The 22,639-nt window shown below is 34.9% G+C and overlaps 1 protein-coding gene across 4 annotated transcripts in view; it reads left to right on the top strand.

Moving 5' to 3' along the window:
- The window catches only part of LOC122533830 (protein numb), a 54,325-nt gene that overhangs the window by 15,132 nt on the left and 16,554 nt on the right, over positions 1 to 22,639 (top strand). For 2 of the 4 annotated variants that reach the window (XM_043663909.1, XM_043663910.1), the window contains exon 1: positions 7,787 to 10,505. The exons of 1 other annotated variant lie outside the window; for it this stretch is intronic. In XM_043663909.1, the coding sequence (XP_043519844.1) occupies positions 10,431 to 10,505 (75 nt within the window). In that variant the 5' untranslated portion in view covers positions 7,787 to 10,430. Of the gene's footprint in view, positions 1 to 2,631; positions 2,670 to 7,786; positions 10,506 to 22,639 lie in introns of those variants that run through there. One more of the 4 variants, XM_043663912.1, reaches the window with a different exon arrangement.

Here is a 22,639-nt window from a genome sequence, read left to right on the forward strand (position 1 = left end):
ACTCCCAAGGTGGTGGTATGAAAATGATAATACAGTAGCCAGGAAGTTTCAAAATAGCGGTGAATATTTAGTTCAATATTATGTTACGTCGAACAGGTCAATCAGCTAGCCTTATTATCGTGGTGACTCGTGACTTGTAACTTAATTAACCGGTAACTTGTAACTAAATTTTCTTTGCCAAGTTGTAATTCGTGACTTAGTTGGCTGGAAGCGCCGTGATGCAGGCAACCTGGAGCAGTTGCGTGCAATCACGTCTGACAGCACTTAGGGGCCTTAACGTTATAGTATGTTGGTACACTTTATTATTCATGAGAAAAGAAAACTATTTTATTATATTATATTATATTATATTATATTATATTATATTATATTATATTACATTATATTATATTATATTATATTATATTATATTACATTATATTATATTACATTATATTACATTATATTATATTATATTATATTAAATTATATTATATTATATTGTATTTAATTATATTTATTATATTATAGCATATTATATTATATTATATTTTATTATATTACAGTATATTTTATTACAACTTTTATTATATTACATTATATTTTATTATTGTTTTTATTATATTTTATTATATTTTATTACATTACATTATATTTTATTACTTTTATTATATTACATTATATTTTATTACTTTTATTATATTACATTATATTTTATTACTGCTTTTATTATATTTCATTATATTTTATTATTGTTTTTATTATATTTTATTATATTTTATTACAGCTTTTATTATATTTTTGTACTACCGGAAAATACTATTTTATTACAGTGATTTCGTTATATATTACAACGTCGAGCCACTATAATATAATATTAACAAAATTAAATAAACACTTCTCATAAGGATTAATAAAGAAAATTAGTATATATACACCAATATACTCGACACTAATTTGAACAATAGTTCCAATAGCTCAAGCATTAATCAGAATAGAAGACACAACTGTTGATGTAATTCACCGAAAAATACTCCGTGATTGCGTGAAGTATTTTTCAGTACAGAGAAACGAACGAACGTTTGGATCGATCTAATCTCGCGTTTCTCGAGAGTCACTCTCTGAAAAATCCTCGATTTTTAATTTTCAATTTGTCCATTGATATCCCGTTCGGTGCTCCCTGTATTTGTATTGGATTCACCCACCGCGAGTTTTAATTATATTTAACTCTGCGTAATTTATATTTCATTCGAAGTGAACACGTTTAATTTAATTTCGCACCTTCGACGCTTATGTCCACGAAACGAATACCGAGACCTTCTGTCAACGAATACGTATCGTTCATACGCACTAAAAAAATGGTTCAATTTTAACAAACTGGCCGATCGTTCGTATTTTTTTCATACACTTTGCATACCTTTGTTTCCCAAATGTCGTAGCGCCGTCCAATTCCAATCTTCCAGCCTTTTGTTGCGAGTAGAGTAGAACAGTTAGACACATCCACACGTTCGAATCGAATCGTTTCGCCGTTACGTTTCTATACGAGAAGGGACACCGTTTCACGGTGTACGTGCGCGTGTACGAGTGACTGCAGACATGTAAAATTTCACCCCAATAAAACGTTCCCATAGAGTACGACGCGCAGGGTGTCGTGGGAACCGTTTCGCTCACCGATATAAAGCACCGTGCGCATTTTTATGGGGCGCGTAGACGTAGCCAAGTAGCTTGGGGATTCCTTTGTAATAACGAATCCACGATTCTTTTCGTCGAGCTTTCGGACTGATTTTTCCCCTATATACATATATATATATATACGCGCGTCTTGCCTTCGTTGATTGTTTACAGTTTTACAGTATGACAAGTGATGGCAAATGCCGAAAAATGAAAAGTGAAAGAGGGAAAAAGTATTAAATATACCAATTTAATTTTCATCGATTACGAAATGTAAAAATAAATTGACGATTTGATAAATTATTTGATTGATTTAATAAATAAATTTATTTATTTATATTGTGAATTATGTTAAATTATTAAATTATATATTATGTTATACATATTAAATTATGTTAAATTATATAATTTAATTAATTATTTATTTATTTATATTATATTAAAATTAATAAATAATAATATTTATATATTATATTATATATATTTTTAATTATATAATTTAATTATTTATTTATTTATATTATATTGAAATAAATAAATAATAATTTTATATTACAATATATATATATATTAAATTATATAATTTAATTATTTATTTATTTATATTATATTAAAATAAATAAACAATAATATTTACATTATATAATATTATATTAAATTATATAATTTAATTAATTATTTATTTATTTATATTATATTAAAATAAATAAATAATAATATTTATATTGTATTATATATATTAAATTATATAATTTAATTATTTATTTATTTATATTATATTAAAATAAATAAACAATAATATTTCTATTACATTATATATATATTAAATTATATAATTTAATTAATTATTTATTTATTAAATTTCAATTAATAAATTATCAATAAATTACCAGTTTAATTTTCGTGGATTGCAAAATGCAATTAATTTGAAATTAATCTGCAGCAAACAAATGCATAACTGTGATACGTTTTATGTTACAGATAAATCCTCCCCTGCATCGAGTATAAAACACTTTACGGTCAGTGCTCGAACATCATTCTTCTTATATAACAACAAATTAATTCTCTTTAACACACGAAATCTGAAGCAACCTGAAGCAAACCTTACGATCAAGTCGTTTTTTTGTTTGTCGAAGGAAATATTTATTTTGGGAGACTAACTTTCTAACATCTGTTCTTGCCTCCCCGTGTTGCATGAATATCAATGACACGTGTTTCCTGTTACGTGCAAATATGAACTTCTCTGGCCGTGGATTAGAAGATTAAAAGGAAACGGAACGAAAACCATTTGTTTGAAAATGGTAGACTAAATTGATCTCTACATTTATGAATATAAATCTGACAAATTTATGAATGTAAATCTACGATATAGTCGTGTGACAGATCGAAACTGAAATCCTCAAAAATTCGCATTGCGGCACATGTTAGCGTACCTGTCCGGTCGATGTTCGTGTTCATGGGAATACACTAGCATGTGGTTTTTATCTATGGCCATATGGCGTATCGGGAAACGCACGTGCGGAAGAGGAGAATCCCATGCAAACTCTGCTTTTTTTTTCCTTCTTTTATATACCATCGCCAATGAAAAATTCGTCACGTTCAAGCGACTCGATGATTCGATTTCATTTCCTTCGTCTCATTTCCACTTTTTCCACGTCTCGTACTTGAAATTACAGAATCAACAACATCACGCTCGCGACAAAAGTATTTCTTTCTCCAAAGGTTAACTATACGTTCCCAACCCTCTTGTCCCGCGGACGTTTTAAGAACGGGCGCACTCTCTGCTCGACAATCTTGGCAGATTCTCTCCTCGAAGGCGAGAAAATTCTGTTTCCTAACGTAATGCTTTATCGATGTTACGATATACAAAGTATATCGACGCAACGTTTTATCGTGAAGGCAAACATGGAATATAGATAAGTGGCAGCTCGTTCCTCCGAGTTTAGCTTCATCCAGGCACAAGTGCGCCTTTCTTCCTTTCTTCTCTCGTTCCTGCCAACGTCTTCTCGTTCCCTTCACCTTTCACGCCGCTCCTTTCTTCGTGCACCTGTGCTCACACACGTTGCCACGATGTACATTGAGCGCTGCGTGATCGTGGCACGCATGCACGCTCGTGAAAAGGTCGACGGAAATAAAATAGTCGTGTTGTAGCCTACTACCTTTCGTACACGCCGATCAAGGCTGCCCGAACGTTATTTTCGTCGTCATTTTGCGAAACGAACCCCCGTGCAAATAAACTCACGGGGGTGAGTTTCGTACGATACTCGCCGTTTCCTTGCAGTCGCGATCGCGAAAAAAAAATCGACGGTCGCGTCTTGTTTCTGCAATTGAACTGCTGGTCGAGTAGCTCAAACTTTCTTTCTCGGAGGATCTTCTGTTCGAAAGTTAAGTTGACTCGTCTTGTCATCTGCGGTTCGTTGTTCACTTAAATTTATAATGTAAATAATTATAATAATTATAATATGATTAATTATAAAAATTGTAATTGTTATAGTAACATAATATAATAATATGATATAATGATATAATTAAATAATTATTATTATTAAAATAATTATAATAATATTATATATAATATTATATATAATAATTATATATTATATATATTATACCCTTATTATAAATAATACTAAACTATTATATATTATATATAATAATTATACAATTAATATTATAATACAATAATTATTATTAAATTATTATTAATTATAATGATATTATAATACAATTAAATAATAATAATAATTAAAATAATTATAATAATATTATAATACAATTAAATAACAATTATTATTAAATTATTATTAATTATAATTATATTATAATATAATTAAATAATAATAATTATAATTATATTATAATATAATTAAATAATAATAATTATAATAATATAATATAACAAGAAAAATTGTTTTCGCACAATTTGTAACCATAACGAACTTCAGAGCGTGATGGAATCTTTTTGCTATTTAGTTGATCACTTAGTTCGGCAAAAGTTTAACGAACTCTCCTATTGTAAGCTGAGATATTTTATTTCCTAGCTCGTTAGTCAAAACAGAAGAGGAAAACACGAAAACGCGAGTGCGGCTGCCAATTTTCTTCGTTTATTATTGTAGCGACAAATATATAGTTTAAAAATATTCAGCCATTTTAGCTACTTTGCTCTCGCGTTCCTTCTTAATTAAACGATCAATGCATCGGCAATTTTGATAAAAATAAAACAACATTTGTCCACTTTATTTTTAGCCGAACGGCTCGGTTTGATACGGTTTAATTTGGTTGACATTTCAACGTACTTGAAACTCGCACGTGAATACTACGAGTGATGTAATAACACCTTTCTTTGATCGCTGAGCCAAATATTAATGAGCATTGTTACGCACGCGAAATGTGCGATTGTCAATTATTAGGTCTCTGCTTACCTCGGATAACAATGTTTCGAAAACGTAACAGAGCATATCAAAAAATATACATTTTCGTTTAATTGACTATCGCCGACCACCTTGCCCTTTACCTGCAAATTAAATTTAATTTTAACAAACGTTGTAACAACGAAAGCAAAGCTCGCACAGTGATACATTTCAACGGTTTCTATTTTCACGGCCTCCTTTTTTTTTTTAAACATCGAATATCAATACCGTTCTATTCTTCCGTCAATTGACTTTCCAATTCGCACCGCGTCCGGTATAATTCATGCCATAAATTTTCAACTGGATTTAAATTAGGTTATTGTGAAGGGAAATTACTATTCAACGTCGTGGCGCAAGCGTACAGCACCTAAGGATAGCGGTGAAAGAAAGAGAGAGAGAAAAAAAGGAAGAGAACAAGTTTTCAAATCTTGTTGCAAATTTGTACGTACGAACAAGTATTTGTACGAATCAGTCACTTTCCCTTCTTTGAGATTTCTATAGCGTCAATCAATTTTGTTGTTTTATCCGTTCATTATTATTATTATTTTTTTTTTTCGTTACTTATCCCTACATAATATTAGATATATTAATGATTATTATTGTTATTTCGGTGCGACTTATTTAAGCTTTAAGCTTTCATCTGAAATAAAGAATAAATAATTATGTTTAATGTTACTTAAGTATATTTAATATTATTTATTATTACTTACTGTTATGATACTTATAATCATTATTATATTTATAATATTATAAATATATAATATTAATGTTATTATATAAATATATTATAATTATGATATATAATATTTATATTATTATATATCATAATTATATTATACTTATATATACTATAAATATTATATATCATAATTATTTATAATATAATCCTATACATCATAATTATATTATACTTATATATATATTATAAATATTATATATCATAATTATTTATAATATAATACTTATTACTTGCTATTTATAATTTATTATTACTTAAGTATATTTAATATTATAACAAATGAAGTATATTTAATATTACTTTTCAAAGTATACTGTTGTTATAAAGCAAATATGTGTTGTGGAAAGCAAATATATACGTATCGCGTTACATCGGCTTTAAATCGTTGAACAATAGCGAATAATAATCGTTCGCTGTGTTCGAAGAAAATTTGAATTTCTAAAGTACACCTCATTTTCATTTCACCTGATTCCGTTTTTTTTTTCTTTTTTTTTTTTTTTGCGTTAACTGAAAGTACCAAGTGAGACAGGAATATTTTTTCCTCTTCGTACATTAATCTAAAACTGATAGTTTTTGAAATAATTCGTCTGTTTCATCCGTGATCTGTCAGAAGTCCTGTCAGATAAATAAAACAACATCAAACGACAGGGTCAAACAGCCGGCCTCCCCCCAAAAGTCTCGCCGGCTCATCAACTTCTCGTTACCGCGAGAAGAAGATGGAAAATCTCCGCCGAAAGATCTGTAAACGTTGGAAGCCCAGTTCGGTTTCGCGGTGAACTTTTCTCGGTCGTGTCTCAGCAGATGTACGACCATTTGCCGTGGCAGCTGCACTCCTCACCACCGTAAACTTGGGAGCACCAGCACCCCGGATCTTCGTCCGAGCCGACCCCACTCTGACGATTTTCTAGCTAGTCTCTTCAAATATCATCGTCAACTTTCTACTTGGAATTTATTCGTCGAAAATTTCGTACGAAATTTGGCGATACTCTCAATAACTTTCACGGCGAAATTAATTCGTCGAAGCCTCGTCGACGCGAGCCACGAGCACTTGAAATGTTGAAATCTCGCGGCAAACCGGTTCCTCGTAACCGCGAATTTAAGTTGCTGGGATGTAGAGAAACAGAGGTGGTGAAAATAATTGGCACGGTCCTGGTTTGTTTCGGAGTAGGGGAAAAGGTACCTACGTAGGTTCGAGTGGGACATTCATGGTTTGACGATGGAGTGGGGGTTGACTCGTGCTCGTACGTACACGGACGGAAAACAGGGGCGAAAGCGCTAAAGTTGCTTCAGTTTCAACATTTTTCCTTGATTAAAATTTCTATGCATCGGACACAATTTGTATATCGTTCGATATACCTTGAGCTCTACGCTTTACGTTAATTTTCTAAGACCATGGGAATTTACGTTTAGACTTTGGATATTGGAAATAAACAGCCTCTAAAAATTTTATTAAGAACGATGCTAGTTTAGTAAACTTTACGTTTGGATATTAGATATGAAAACAAATAACCTTTAAAAATTTTATTAAGAACGATACCATTCTCAGTAAATTTGCAATAATTTAGTAAACTTCCATTTCTTTAATTTCGCCCAGAAATGAGAAAGATCGAGAAAAAACTCCCCTTTTGTTAAACGTTAATAAAAATAAGCAGCGATTAGTTACTTAGTAAAAATAAATATGGATACCTATATACTACTTAGAGAAGCTTAGTTGAAAAACATTCATTTGAAAAACGTGAATTCTTCCTCGAACTCGGCATTTTTTGCTATTCAATTTTCCCCCTCTCTTGCTATACTAAATTTTCCTCAAACTCTAGTGCACAGTTCTAAAGTTTCAATTTGAAAAAACGAAACGAATTTAAAATCTCTGAAGAACACGTCTGAGAAAGACGCAGGGCACCGAGGGGATCAAGTACGGCACTGGCGCGCCGTAGGACCCGGGTAGAGAGACATGGGCCCGTTTGAACTACGGCATTCGCGTCCCGAGTCTTTCTGGGGGGGGTTGTTGCACGTCTCGTGCGCCAGAGTACCGGAAGATCTTACGCATGTATCTTCATCGTGTCGCGAGCTTTTCCATCGCCTCATCGTGCTTTTCAGTGAAAGTGAAACGTCTCATCGTACCCGCGTTGCGATAAAAGTGTCGCCGGCCTCCCAGACGTTTCTTTTTTCCCCCCTTCCTCGCCCGATGAAGTGATGAAAACGGAGCTCTAGCTGCTCGCAAGCATGATACCTTCACCAGGTGGCGCGGTGGTTCTTCGAATAAAAAACGACCGTTTACCTCGTTAACGTAACGAAACGCGTGCGAGCGACCGAGAATAATCCAAATCCACGATTCACGAGGATTCGAGAAGTCAAAGAAGAACAAGAAAAAAAAGAATCGTCGTGCGTTTTCTCGAGATCTTTGCCAGAAAGTGGGGACAAGTTTGAACGATCGTTGCTGGGAACAAATATAGAACACGTTCCTACGGATTTGCTTACGATTTATCCCTACGGATGATGATCGGCCCGTCGATGCGACAGATCGAGAACGTACGCTGCAGTTCCGGTGGGGTCGCCGGAAGTAGCTGAGCGTGACGGCGGCAGTTCTAACGGAAAAACGTGGGAACTTGTGCTGCGGCTCTACTCCTCATTAGCTAACCTAGGCGCGTGTTAAACCACGATCATCTCGTCTAAACGTCTAAAACGAAATAACGGACAAACGTTCTCTCTTTCGTCCTCTAGAAACAGAAACAGAAGACAGAGGAAACTTGATAGACAGGGTATATTCTATATCGTAAGTCTAATCGATGCTTGAATCGAGGTCGAGGATAATCGAGTTGAACAATCGACAAACGATCCTATCTCTCTCTCTCTCTTTCTCTTTTTTCTCCCCTCTTTTTTCTCTCGTTGTAATTGAAATATCTAAGCGACGAGTTGAAACTAAAAAAGAAACAAGATATCCAAACGTTCTTTCGGGTATCAGTCGACCGAATTTTTGACGCTCGCGAGGAAACAGATTTTCATCGGAGTAACGGTTTCCTTTCGACGGTTTGCGGTCGAAAGGCTTTTCGTTTCGTTCGAAGGCTCTGAGGGGGGAGGGGAGAAAACGTTCTCTCTTAATCCTGTCTTGTGACAGTGCTCGACCAAGCGATGAAATTTGCACCCTGTACGAGCTACTTGCTTCACCTTTCGCGAGAAGGAGCTCGTAATTGAGAGGAGTATACAGAAGAACAAATAGAGTCAAGTATCTGTTGAAGACACCAGAAATGTAGCAAAGGTGGAGTGTTGGTTCAGTACAATGTTCCTGGGGCGATTCAGAAACTTGTCTCTCTGCCCGCGAACGACTCGGTGGGACGCGAACTCGACCGAACCGCGTGTGAATAATCGTGAAATCAGGTATTCGTCATCGATTAAAAATAACGAGCCACGGAGGGAGGACACGGCGACGAGGAATTGAAAAAAACCGGCGTCCATCGCGCGGACAGCGAATGATACAACAGGATACACAGTCGCTCCCCACACTGGTCTATTCGTAAGGTAGGACGTAGAGACAAGAGAGACGACCGAGAGAGAGTGAGTCGCGATCCCACTCTCGGTAGAGTTCATGACGTCAACCTCGGAGGCTAAGTTGTACGACCAGTTTGAACAGCTAGCTCGCGGCAAGAAGGGAAGAAAAAGAAGAAGAAGAAGAAGAAGAAGAGGCGTCGTCAGTGGTCCTTTTCGCCTGTTCCTCGAATCCGTCCCCCGATACGTCGACGTTTCTGCCGGTTGTAGCCCTTGACGCCATGGCTATTCGAAAACTAATCGAAAGGCAAGCTCTCGCCTTCAATTTTCATTGAGGTTTGTCGATGAAACTTGCGTCTGCCTGGGACTAGCGGTGACGAAAGAAGTATACACCTGGTGATAAGCAGAGAGGTGCGCGAAGTTGTGCAGCGTCTGCTCGCGATGGAACTCGGTCGTTCGGTGACGGTGCCTTGGTCGATCGGGAAGCCCCCACGGTTATCCGCCTTCTCAGTGCTACACCTTTGCTCGAACGCCACGGTGTCTCATCCAATCGAGCAAATTCACGGTAGCTCGATCGAGTAACAGTTTCGCGACAGTGGGAAAACGATATTTTGTCAAATTCTGAGATCAAGCAAAATCGTGAATTGGCAGCTCCTTGTTTATCGTAATTCATTAATCAAAGTCGTAGTCTTTCCACTACTGTACGTCAAAATACACCAGAGAAGTTTCGTGCATTGATGAAAAAGTGATAAATCTGCTCCTTTTTTGAGATCAAAGAAACAAAGTCACTGTTACTCGCGAAATTCTAAAAAATTCTCGAAAATAGCTTCGTTCAAATCGAGTATGTTTTATGATTGAGTCATAGGTGATTTGATTGATGATATTGTGATAGTTTGACAAAAGAATTTCCAATGAAAAGAATCGCAACAGTGCGAAAGAAAGTGCACGGAGGAGAGATCGAACGACGATAGAAGAGGAGACGTAAAGGAAGGAAAGAAGTGCACGGTTATACGTTCGATGATATCGTTAGTGTGTGCACGGTGCACGGAGGGAAACAACCAAGCGACGAAACGCGGGACGTTGTGTTTGGATACTCGGCGTGGCCGCTACTGCGCGTCGTGAAAACATTGTGAGGCCCTGAAGGAGAAATGGGAAACCATCCATCCGCCCACCAACCGCTCGAGAGAGCTACCAGCTACGCTGGGAATGGTCTTCGCCTCTCGGTACGTTTTGCGATCTTGTTTTACGTCAACGATAACTCTCCGCAGATGCCCACGTGTGACGTGCACGCCCCTCTTGATGCAATATCGTTAAATGGAGCGTATACACGTTGTTTCGCGTTTGTGTTACGTGTTTCTCCGTACCGACGGAGTCGTTTGCCCTTTGAAGCCTACCCCTCCGATATCGAAGGACCTTTCGGTCTTTCGGTTCGGCCTCTCTCGCCTCTGTCGATGCAAAATTTGACAAACTACCGCAAATGAGATCGATCTCGCGCACTTTCGCCGGTCGAGAATAGGGGGTCCGTGTAATATTAGAATTGGAGAAGGGAATGGGGTGAATGTAATACCGACGTGCGGTAACATCGATTCACCGAATGAAAAGGATAAAAACAACCGCTTGGTTAACGTGTGGAAACTACTTTTATAAATTTTGAAGGCTTTCAATTGTAAAATTAGTAATTTTGGTTGTTTGCAAAAGTTTTATAATCGAGTATTAACATTTAGAATGTTTAGATATAGTATTTGTAAATAAATAGAATGATAAATTTATTTTAATTAAAATTTAGGCCTTTAACTAGAGAAGAAGTTATTTTCGAAAAAAAGATCTAAAGGAGGAACGTTCCATTTTCACTCTCCGTTTTCGTTTCTAAAAATAATCGACAGGCAACTTTCGATAAAACTGTTCGAAGCAAGGCTTCGAACTCTGTTGTTCGTTCGAGAAAAACAATTTCTATAAAATATCGCTCCCTGTTGTTTCGAGTCGATACTTTACTATATTAGTGTCATTTATCGTCTTCGTCGTGGACAGATAAATGTTTCGTGGACTGGATCCAAACTGGTCCTGGAAAGGTCACGATGAAGGTCGCATGCGTTCCACTTTGTCTTTTCAGATTTCAGATCCGACGTAATAAATTTAAAAAATGGTCGTTTCGACCTCATTTTCGTCTAGCATTAACCTACCTATCATGTAACAATTGCGACTATATGTTTTTTTTTAGCAAACCAAATGACAAATATATACAAACATAAACGAGATTAGAAAATCTTTAAAGATACGATCATTCAAACTTGAACGCGACGCGAAGAGTTGATAGCTTTTGCTCAATATTACTAAATGTATGATAAATATAAATAATATTAATAATACTAAATTAGAACATCACGTAATCGATGCGTGCTGTGCTGCTGCGTCCTTAAAACTGTGACAAAGATTCTTATCTACATTGCGATTGTTCGTGTTTTGTCAGGTATACATATGTTATTTTCACGTATGTAATGAAAACAGCGCTGTTAGATCAAACACACGGATAAAATTTTTACCTCAAACATTAAACATTAGAGAAATTTATGGTGGTCTGAAAGACTGAATGATATAAAACAAAAATAACTTTTACAAACACATGTTTTTTTAAATTTTTTATTATTTTATTTGAAAATACAATTAATAATTAATGGAAACAAATTTTTTTCTATAACCTACAAAAGAAGAAAATGAACAAGTTATGGCTTTTTCAAACCCTTCAGTTTTTCAGTGGCCACCTTATATAATAAATATTCTTCGTACTGTTCCAGTGAACAGTAGTTCTCTTTTTTAAAAGTAAGAAATACGATAAGCTTGCCTTTGAAAATTGGTACCGTACCGGGTAACAAAGAAAAAAATAATACTCGCGATTAAAATAATTTTTATTGTTCTCCGATGCGCGCGGCATTTCAAATTACAAGTTGCGCAGTTTCAGGAATATCTATGAGTAATCTTTTCGCGTTTAATCGGGACAGCTCCGCTCCGGAGATTTCTTACCGACACACACGTTTTTCCAATGAATTCTCCTCCGAGGACTTTCAGTCGACTGCACAAAAGGCTTTTGCATAATACGCTCGACGTTACGCAGAAGTCGCAGGCTATCCATCTCGTTAGAAAAATAAATTTTCAGTCACATTCGTTACAGAAAATTCGCGTAAAAAAGACGAACCTCGAAATATTTGTCGAAAGATCGAAAGATTTCGGGGAACTTTTTTCGTTCGTTAGATCATCTCGCGAAGCGAGATACTGATTGTAAGACGGTTCTATTTCAAAACTGTGAAACTCGAACAACGCCGAATGTGAAATTTCGTCATCCCCTTCCCCTCGTTGGAGAAAAGCGCGAAACTTTCGATGTTCGTTTCAAATGAAATCGCATTGCATAATGCTGTTAACGAACGCTGCCGTTTTCAGGATTTCTTGTTCAAGGTCGCGCGGTTCGCGTTACTAATTGTCATTCGCGTAACGAGGCTCGCCTCGCGGTTGATAAACGCGATCCTTGAAAGAGAAAGCATCGAGTCGTCCGTGACATCCAGGTCGATTGTTTCTAACCAGCTTAACCTTTTGCGCTGGAATGACGTGCCACGCACGTCGAGAATTTTTTGTCCCAAATTGCAACAGTTTCTCAGTTTTTAAGTATATTTAAATGTAATCCAGGCAAAACAAATGATAAGTTTATTACTTCTTAATAATTTCTATTCAGTAATATAGTCATACCGACGAGTTCAAAAGGAAAAGAAAGCGACGAATTATTGTGTACTCGGTCACTCGTTATGGTCCGCAATCAGTTGCCAGCGCAAGTGGTTAAGGATACTTATAAGTATTGTCGTTTTCTGACACTGTAGGAAATTTTATTTTATTTAAAAGTTAATACAGCTTTAATTTGTAATATAATTTAACAACAAACACACTAAATGTCAATGTATTTAACTAGAATATAGGCATAATATAGGTTATGTTATAACATATATATTATGGCATAACATGTTATAATAAGTAAAATTATATATTTAAGTAAAACAAAATAGGCAAAACAAATAATAAATTTTAATAACTACTTTTCAATAATTTCTAACCGGTGATATCGTACCGTCGAGTTCAAAAAGAAAGCGACAAATTATTGTGTACAGTTCGGCCATTCGTTATGGTCCGCAATCAATTGTCAGCGCAAGTGGTTAAGGATACCTACAAGTATTGTCGTTTTCTGACACTAGAAAATTTTACTTTCTTTAAAAGTCAATACAGCTTTAATCTGTAGTAAATACACTATAACAATAAATACACTAAATGTTAATGTATTTAACTAGAATATAGGTTATAACACATTATATATTATATATTATAGCATAATATATAATAAGTAAAATTATAAATTAAGTAAAACAAAATAGGCAAAGCAAATAATAAATTTATTACTTCTCAATCATTTCTATCCAGTGATGATATTGTACTGACGAGTTTAAAAAGAAAGCGATAAATTATTGTATACGATTCGGTCAATCGTTATGGTCCGCAATCAATTGCCAACGCAAGGGGTTAAAAGGACCTTTTAAGCTTCTTTAAATTTCGGAACTTTCGAAACTTTGCTCAAGGAAAATTCGAGGAAAACTCAAGGATGACGTCAATCTTCGATCTTCCACTTTTTCAACTCAGATACTTCTCATATTGTTAATTTGTTTCCCGCGAATTCGTCGAAGCTTTAGCAAGAATTCTACGAAAGAATTGTATTTCCTCTTTGCAAGTAATGTTCGTTCAGTTATCTTTTTCGAAAGAAATTTATCGTTTCCATGAGATGGCTGTGTTTTTTTCGCCGATTTCTTCCGTTGTAAAATGTTAAAGTATTCTTTTTTATCTTTTCGATCTTGTTGGAATTTAATTCCGCTAAAGGTGAAGAGCGAACCATTACTCGAAAACGTTACTCCCACGTAGCCGACGAATTGCTTCCCCAAACGAACATAGCCTTTGGATATAGAACGGACTGGGTGCTTTTGACAATTTCCTTTTATCGCAGAAAATGAATTGAAACGAATGAAATTTTAATTAAAATTAAATACGAATTGGAATATCTCGCACAGATATTTATTACGTAAAATAATATAAAACGGAAGAAAAGACTCTTTTCGAAACTTGTGAAAAATATATAATTGTATTGTTTGTGATTCGAAATATATATCCATATTTCTCTGTAAAACGTCCATTAAAGAAATCGGCATTGCTCGACGATTTTGAAGCAGTCAACCGAAACTTTTAAACGTGACTGAAAGTTTTACGTAACGAAAGTGGAAGAGGGAAGCCTTTCGAGATGAATGGAAAAACTTATCAACGGAGGAAGTGAAATCTCAATAGCAACACTCGAGAAAGATTTGAAGTCGAGGGATACTTTGGCCCGCGACCTTTTTGCGTTGAAAACGCAACTCCTTGGCTTCCGGTAATACTTGGCCTCTCTCGAGCCACATCTCGAAAGTGCAGCCTCGCTTTCATTCGATTGCGTCTCGATGACGCGATACGTAATCATTTCGAGGGCACAATTTCAAATGTTACTGTAATCAGACTCGTGATAACCGCGTGACCTCCGTCGAACGTCATAGTTTTTTTTTTTTTTTTTAACTAATTTTCTCGAAAGATCTCACGTACGTTAACGAAATATATTGCTCATGATAAACATTGATAAGAAGAGGTAGAGAGGAGACATTTTGGAAAGGCATGACATATGATTTATGTTAATCCCTGTTAGTTTCCAATCTGCTGAGGAATAGTTGTTGAATGATTAGTGGCAGAAACCGAGTAGGAGATGAAAAAAATGAGTCGAGAAAGAAGGAACAAAATCTTTCCGTTGAAACTTTCGTTTTTTAAGAAAATTTCGAGTTTGAAAGTTTATCGAGTGTACTTAGATTTTGGTGATTCCGTACTGGACCGATTACGTGTATAAAAAGAAAACAAGTGAAAAATGTGGAACAAAATTTTTTCGTCCTTAAGAAAGTAGCATGCAATTGATAAATTTTCAAGTATATTTCGATTTCCTCGAAAACAAAAGAAGTTTATTCCACATTTTCAACTTACTTTTGCATAGATAGAATAACCTTCAGTTAATTACTCTTTTCTATCGCGTCTAGAATTAGCTAATTGTAAATTCAAGTACAGTGTTCGTAAATTTTCAAACTCGATTCTGTCGAAAACTTTAACGGAAAAATATTATTTCTTTCTTTTAAAGAAAAGAAATATGTTATATACGATGACATATTTTGTCATATGAACAATTTTGCGATATCTCGTTCACAACTAAGCTATTACAAAAGCTAACATAATCGTTTACTTCAATTAATCGTGGAGTGAATTTTGCGTCTGAGAATCGTAGCGTACCGCGATCGATCTGTTTCCATTGCGCTTTCTTCAACGTGTTTGCCACGATCAATTATCACGCGTAGAACTTGAGTCAGATGCGTAAGACGATGCGTAATGAAGTTCATCCTCAATTGGAGCACGTCGAACCGAGTTAATAAAATGAGTTTAATACGATCATGATGGATCGTGCTCGTACAAATGCGATTTGTTACACTGTCGTTCTTTGATAGATGATCGACCTACAAAGTACATATACAGTTATGGCTGTTTTTTTTTTTTTTAATTTATTTATTTCAAAATCAGAGTCAATCGGAGAATTGAAACGAGTTAAAAGTTCACCGCAACAATTCTTGGTGAAATTGTTAAATTCTTAATCTTAACGCGAATCAAGACGAGTCGAGTCATTTCAGAAAAGTCTTTTTTAGCGATACTTTCGAACGAGTTTGAAGTTGAAGCGAATGTTGTTCTGCAAGGATACAAACAGGTTCTTTGAGACAGGAGAAACTTCTTCGCCACATTTCAGTCGATGTATTTTATCTCGCGGATCTTGTTGTACATACATTCAGCGAAGAAAATTTATGTTATTCGTATGTTAAACGAGTCTTCTTGAAGATGTAAAGTACTATGAAAAAAATTACGAATTTCGGAAGATTGATAATGAATCTTGAGTCTGAAGCGTTAATGTTACAACAAAAGTTTACTTTTGTTCCACTTTATTATTGATAGATAGATTAAGACGAAAGTGGATCAAATTTAATCACATTACACGTTAAAATACTGTATATAAATATATTATACATATAAATACTATACAATTACTGTACATATAAATGCATAAAGTACTACAAAAAAATTACTAACTTTCGAAAGATTTGAAGAATATTGAGATATTTGAAACATTAATGCTACAACAAGAAGAATCTTCCACTTTATTATTAACAGAAGTGGATCAAGTTTAATCACATCACGTGTTAAAATACTGTACATAAAAATATTATACATACAAATACTATACAATTACTGTACATATAAATGCATAAAATACTAAAAAAAAAATTACTAATTTCGAAAGATTTAAAGAATATTGAGATATCTGAAACATTAATGCTACAACAAGAAGAATCTTCCACTTTATTATTAAGAGATAGATTAATAAAGAAGTGGATCAAGTTTGATCACATTACATGTTAAAATACTGTACATATAAATGCATAAAATACTAAAAAAAAAAAATTACTAATTTCGAAAGATTTAAAGAATATTGAGATATCTGAAACATTAATGCTACAACAAGAAGAATCTTCCACTTTATTATTAACAGATAGATAAATAAAAAAGTGAATCAAGTTTAATCACATTACATATTAAAATGCTATACATATATTATACATTTAAATACTATACATATTGTACATATAAATGCATAAAATACTACAAAAAAAAAAAATTATCAATGTCGAAAGATTTAAAGAATCTTAAGATATCTGAAGCATTAATGTGACAACAAAAAGAATCGGTCCCTTTATTATTAATATAGACAGAAGTGGATCAAGTTTAATCTCATTACATGTTGTACGACTTTGCGTTGTAAGTTATAAATGTAAGTTATAAAATATAAACGCGGACTATTTTCAGATGGAACGGGGGGCAAAGTTCAGAGACGGTGTACACCTTTCGAAACTTTGTATCTTCTTTTTGAATTCGACGAGAAAGAAGAGAATAAACTTGAGCTTGTTTGGTATTTCGTTTAACATAAAATTCCAATTTTCTCAAAATTTCTCAGCCGAATGGGGAGTTACTCTTGAAAATTCACTGTCTACGAGCCAGTGTTTCATGATCTTGGCCGCGGGGGGAAGTCGCATAAATAATTTTCAATATATATATATTCATATATATATTCATATACAAATAAATTTCAATATATATATATATATATTATTTTATAATATATTTCATTTACTTTTGTTTATATATATATATATATAATGCATAAATAATTTTCGTTAAAATCGCTTCAGGTCGCCGAGAAGGAGATAACATGTATTTATTCTGTATAATAAGGAAACAAAACTGTTGCAAGTAAAAAGAGCTATTGAATTAACCGCGCAACAGAGAGTGACTCTCGTGGCTTTTCTACATAGCGTGTAATTCACGGTGTGACGTCAAGAAAGACCGAAACGAAGGAAACCACACCGACGAAGGAAACACACGCTCGAGAGTGTGGGAGAGATTCGAGCGTCTCGCGAGCGAGCGAAGATTACGCGAATCGCTATATATTCGTCGAAACACACACTTGCGATTACGTGCGACGCATTACGTGCGCGCAAGCTATCGAACGCATAAACTATCGAATGGTAACGCGAGTTGTCTCTCTAATGCAAGTGCCACACTTACTTACATTTACGGTCACGCTAGGCGACCAACGAGGGGATCGAACTCAAGGATAACTGGTGGTGCTACACGCATCGACGTTTGTCCACTTGATAGCAATCGGGGGAAAGAGATCCGGAATTCTACAGGGTGTCTCGAAATTACACGCGCAGGGGGAAGTGTTCGGTTCGGCTATTTGAATTCTCGAATTTTCAAATTGCGCCGAATTGGGGTGCATGTTCGACGTGAAAATCGTCACTGTGAGATTGCTGCCTGTTTTAATCGATTTGTCATCGACACTTATTTATAATTGTACAATTATACAATTATAACGCTGTTTTTCAGTGACGAAATGCATCAGTTAAACAGTTACAGTGTTGACAATACTGTATGTTATCAATTTGTAACATGTATTGTAAAGTATTATATATAAAAATGTATTATACGTATATAACATTAAATGCATTTTACATATAATACATATTATATACATTTTATACATTGTATAATACATACGTGGAATACGTATTTACCAAAATGATTCACTTTGTAACTTGCACGAAACGAAATAATACTGATATTTGGATTAACGATAGAGCTACCAAAGTGATCAAAACGACCAATTTTTTAATTTTACGTCAGGCGTGGAACAGTGTGTTTTTAAAGATTTTAAATAATTTCTTGCAAGATACATAAATAAAAGTTTGTACACTCCCCATTGTATTATAAAGTTTCCCTATCTTTTGCACTGCAACGTCTCTGATGGAAATTTTTGTGCTTTCAATCGTCGGTAGTTCTGGTGTTAATTTCACGCATTTATAAAAAGGAGAAAGAAAAAAAGAAAAAAAAAAAAATAAATGGCACGGCAAATAGAGTCACAAAAATGACAGTTCGTAAAGTATAATAAGTTTAGCTTCGGTTGCCTGATGTAAATCGCCGGGGAGCAGGTTGTTCCACCGGAGGCGGAGTTGAATCGCGTTCGCAACGCAACGAGGCATTCGCCTGTTATTGTCCTGCAAATAACACCGCTCATCGTAACGCGTACGTGCGTCTGCCTACATTGTGACGCGCGGCAACACCTGTCTCGGTGAAAGGATCCCAGTGTGTGCTCATAGCCACACTCGCGGATATTTGTCATCACCGAGTGACTCGCTGCCATTTCAGGCAATCTTTTCGCCGAACCCCAACCTCTTCTGACAATATTTCTTGCTTTCTTCTGAAACTCCACTCGTTACTCGACTTTTCTCCATAATTTTCTAATTTTCTTCCTCGCGAAACGAATACAGAAGACAGAGCTTCCTTATTGCATCGAGTCTGCGACGTTATTGCACAGCATCTGACAAGATGAACACAGTGAAGGCAGTACGTTTACCGTCTTGTCTCGTCCGTAACCTGGAAAAAAATAATTGCGCTAATTACGCTATTGAATGTGTCCTTTAAGCGGTGAGGAACAATGGCTGATTATGAGGAAAAACGTTCTTAGCCCGACGTTAACGTAAATTAGCGTAATTAACACGACACGCGTTGTGGGAAAAGCGTGGAAAGCCTGGGAAATGAAACAGCGGCCACCGCTGTACGTTTTCAATCTTACGCGTATTCGTGTCGTGTTGGAATTTCTTAAACTTTAATTTCCATTTCATATTCATTTATTGGTATCAATGTATAATAATTATATCATATAATATACTTGTTATATTAGTACGTTATATGCTTAAGCCTAACCTATATAGTTAACCTATATACCTTATATCATATAATATGCTTATCGTACTAGTATATTATATGATATACCTAAATCTAACCTACATACTTTATTATATCATATAATCTTAATATTTATATCATATAATGTACTTATACTATTATATCATATGATATACCTAAATCTAACCTACATACCTTATTATATCATATAATGTACTTATACTTTTATATCATATGATATACTTAAACCTAACCTGTATACCTTATTTATTATAATTAATTTATATTCATTTATTGGTATAATAATTGAATCAATGTAAAATAATTATATCATATAATATACTTATACTAATATATTATATGATAAACCTAGCCCAAATGATAAACCTAACCTTAGGTCATATACTTTAGGTTAGCTTTAGGTTAGGTATATTATATAATATACTTATCACATTAATGTATAAGCTATCTACCTATTGATGTTATAAAATTCTGAAAATTAAAGGACAAAAAAGGTACCATGTATATACCTAACTTAAACCTAACTTTAAGTTATATACCTTAGGTTAACTTTAGGTTAGGTATATAATATACTTATTATATTAATGTATAAGCTATCAACTTATTGATGTTACAAAATTCTGAAAATTGAAAGATTAAAAAAAGGTACCATGTATCGAGACAAGCAGTGGTTACAAGAATAGTTGCAAAGAACAATCTGTGGTCTGTTGGCTTGAGAATCGTTGGCAGGATCCAGTGTCTCGAGCTCGGGTCGACGAACCGATAGGGCTGCGTGAATGTGTACCGGCTTTCACCGTCGCTTTTCTAGGTCACGACACCTCATCGGGGGCCAGAGAGAGAAGATCTATGCCTTCGATTGGCACGTAGCCCCAAAGTAAGAAGCCACGAGGAGAAGCTCTGTGCCAAACAGCCATTCAGTTTCTATTTAGAGCAGCCTGTTTTTACTACGCGTTCCTCTTTTATGTCAGGGACAACTGACACAGTGTGCCGTGACACCGACGATTGGCCGTTTCAAACGCTTCGAGAGACTCCTTTTCTGATTAAAAATGACACTTTGCAGTCATATATTTACTTACTCAAACTATATTTGACTTACATTTTGCATGTACACGTATTTACGGTTAGTGACGCCTCTCCAAAATAAGGTCGTTTGACATTTTATCAAATTCTATCACCTGGAAATTCGAAAAACTGTGATGTATTTATCGTATTGTGATGTATCTATAGTTATATCACATTAATATACTGAATATTGAAACTGTTACCATTTCGTAAACCAAAAGAGGATTCATTTTAAGGCTTGAACCCTCTACTTCCAAAATACACTGTTCATTTTATTCGAAGCGGATGGGAAAACAAAGACACTTTTTTTTTCTCGAAAAAGGACATAAATTGTCATTGTATGTAAAATCTTAGAAACATTGAGAAGTTTCCTCAAGGCGACTGAGTCTACAATGGACTTAAAGACTGAAGCATCCTCTTTACGACGGTATCTCGAAACTTGCTGCACGATTGAGTATCAAGTGCAAAGGAATACAACGACGAAAATTCAATCTTCAAGTTCAGTCGTGAAAAAATTTTATACAGTACCAATTTATAACATTTTCTAGAAGAAAATTTCACTCTCTCACCCCTGCTGAAATGATGTGAAACCTATCTTAGAATAAAATGAATATCATATATTAAGCAGAGGCTTCGAGCCATAAAACAAATTCCAATTTTACAATTTCAACATTTAGTGAATTACCGCGTATTCAACGAGAGAATCTCAAGACTTGACGATAAAAGCATCGCTGAAAAGACCTTTTATTCAAAGGTATCATACAATACTCGGCTCGACAGGCCTCGTTAAACGACTCGTTTGCATTCGTTTTCATTGCAACGATTCACAGCGGTATTCGGTGCCACCTGTGCCCCGTGGCATTTCTGATATTTTAACATGGATCAACTTCGTTAACCGCTTCGAATCGCTAGATCCCGACCTTGACGCGTGAAAGGAAACATGGCGGCTGGAGAATGCATCCACGGTTATTACGCGTGCATGCGAGACGAACGGGGGCCGTGTGTGTGTATGTATGAAAACGTAGGCAGGTCGATCTAGCGCCGCAATTTCCTGCTGTTAGCGAACCGTAGAGCGGCACTCCCATCTCGAACAGCCGATATTAAAAACCGGGCCCTTAGAACGGTGGCTTCCTTCGTTAACGAAGGAAGGCGTCGTCGAAGAAATTGAGAGAGGTTAACTCGATTCCTCGTTTGTCCCTTGACCACTTGCGCTGGCAACTGATTGCGGACCATAACGAGGGACCGAACCGTACACAATAATTCGTCGCTTTCTTTTTGAACTCGTCGGTACGATACCACTGGATAGAAATTATTGAGAAGTAATAAATTTATTATGTGCTTTGCCTATTTTGTTTTACTTAAATATATAATTTTACTTATTATAACATGTTATGCTGTAATATACAATATATAATATGTTATAACCTATGTTGTGCCTAATATAACCTATATTCTAGTTAAATACATTGACATTTACTGTGTTTATTGTTAAATTATACTACAGATTAAAGCTGTAATAACTTTTAAAGAAAGTAAAACTTTCTACAGTGTCAGAAAACGACATTACTTGTAGGTATCCTTAACCCCTTGCGCTGGCAACTGATTGCGGACCATAACGAGTGACCGAACCGTACACAATAATTCGTCGCTTTCTTTTTGAACTCGTCGGTACGATACCACTGGATAGAAATTATTGAGAAGTAATAAATTTATTATGTGCTTTGCCTATTTTGTTTTACTTAAATATATAATTTTACTTATTATAACATGTTATGCTGTAATATACAATATATAATATGTTATAACCTATGTTGTGCCTAATATAACCTATATTCTAGTT

This window comes from Frieseomelitta varia, unplaced genomic scaffold (genome assembly GCF_011392965.1).
Source record: "Frieseomelitta varia isolate USP_RPSP 00005682 unplaced genomic scaffold, Fvar_1.2 scaffold_556, whole genome shotgun sequence".
Taxonomy (NCBI): domain Eukaryota; kingdom Metazoa; phylum Arthropoda; class Insecta; order Hymenoptera; family Apidae; genus Frieseomelitta; species Frieseomelitta varia.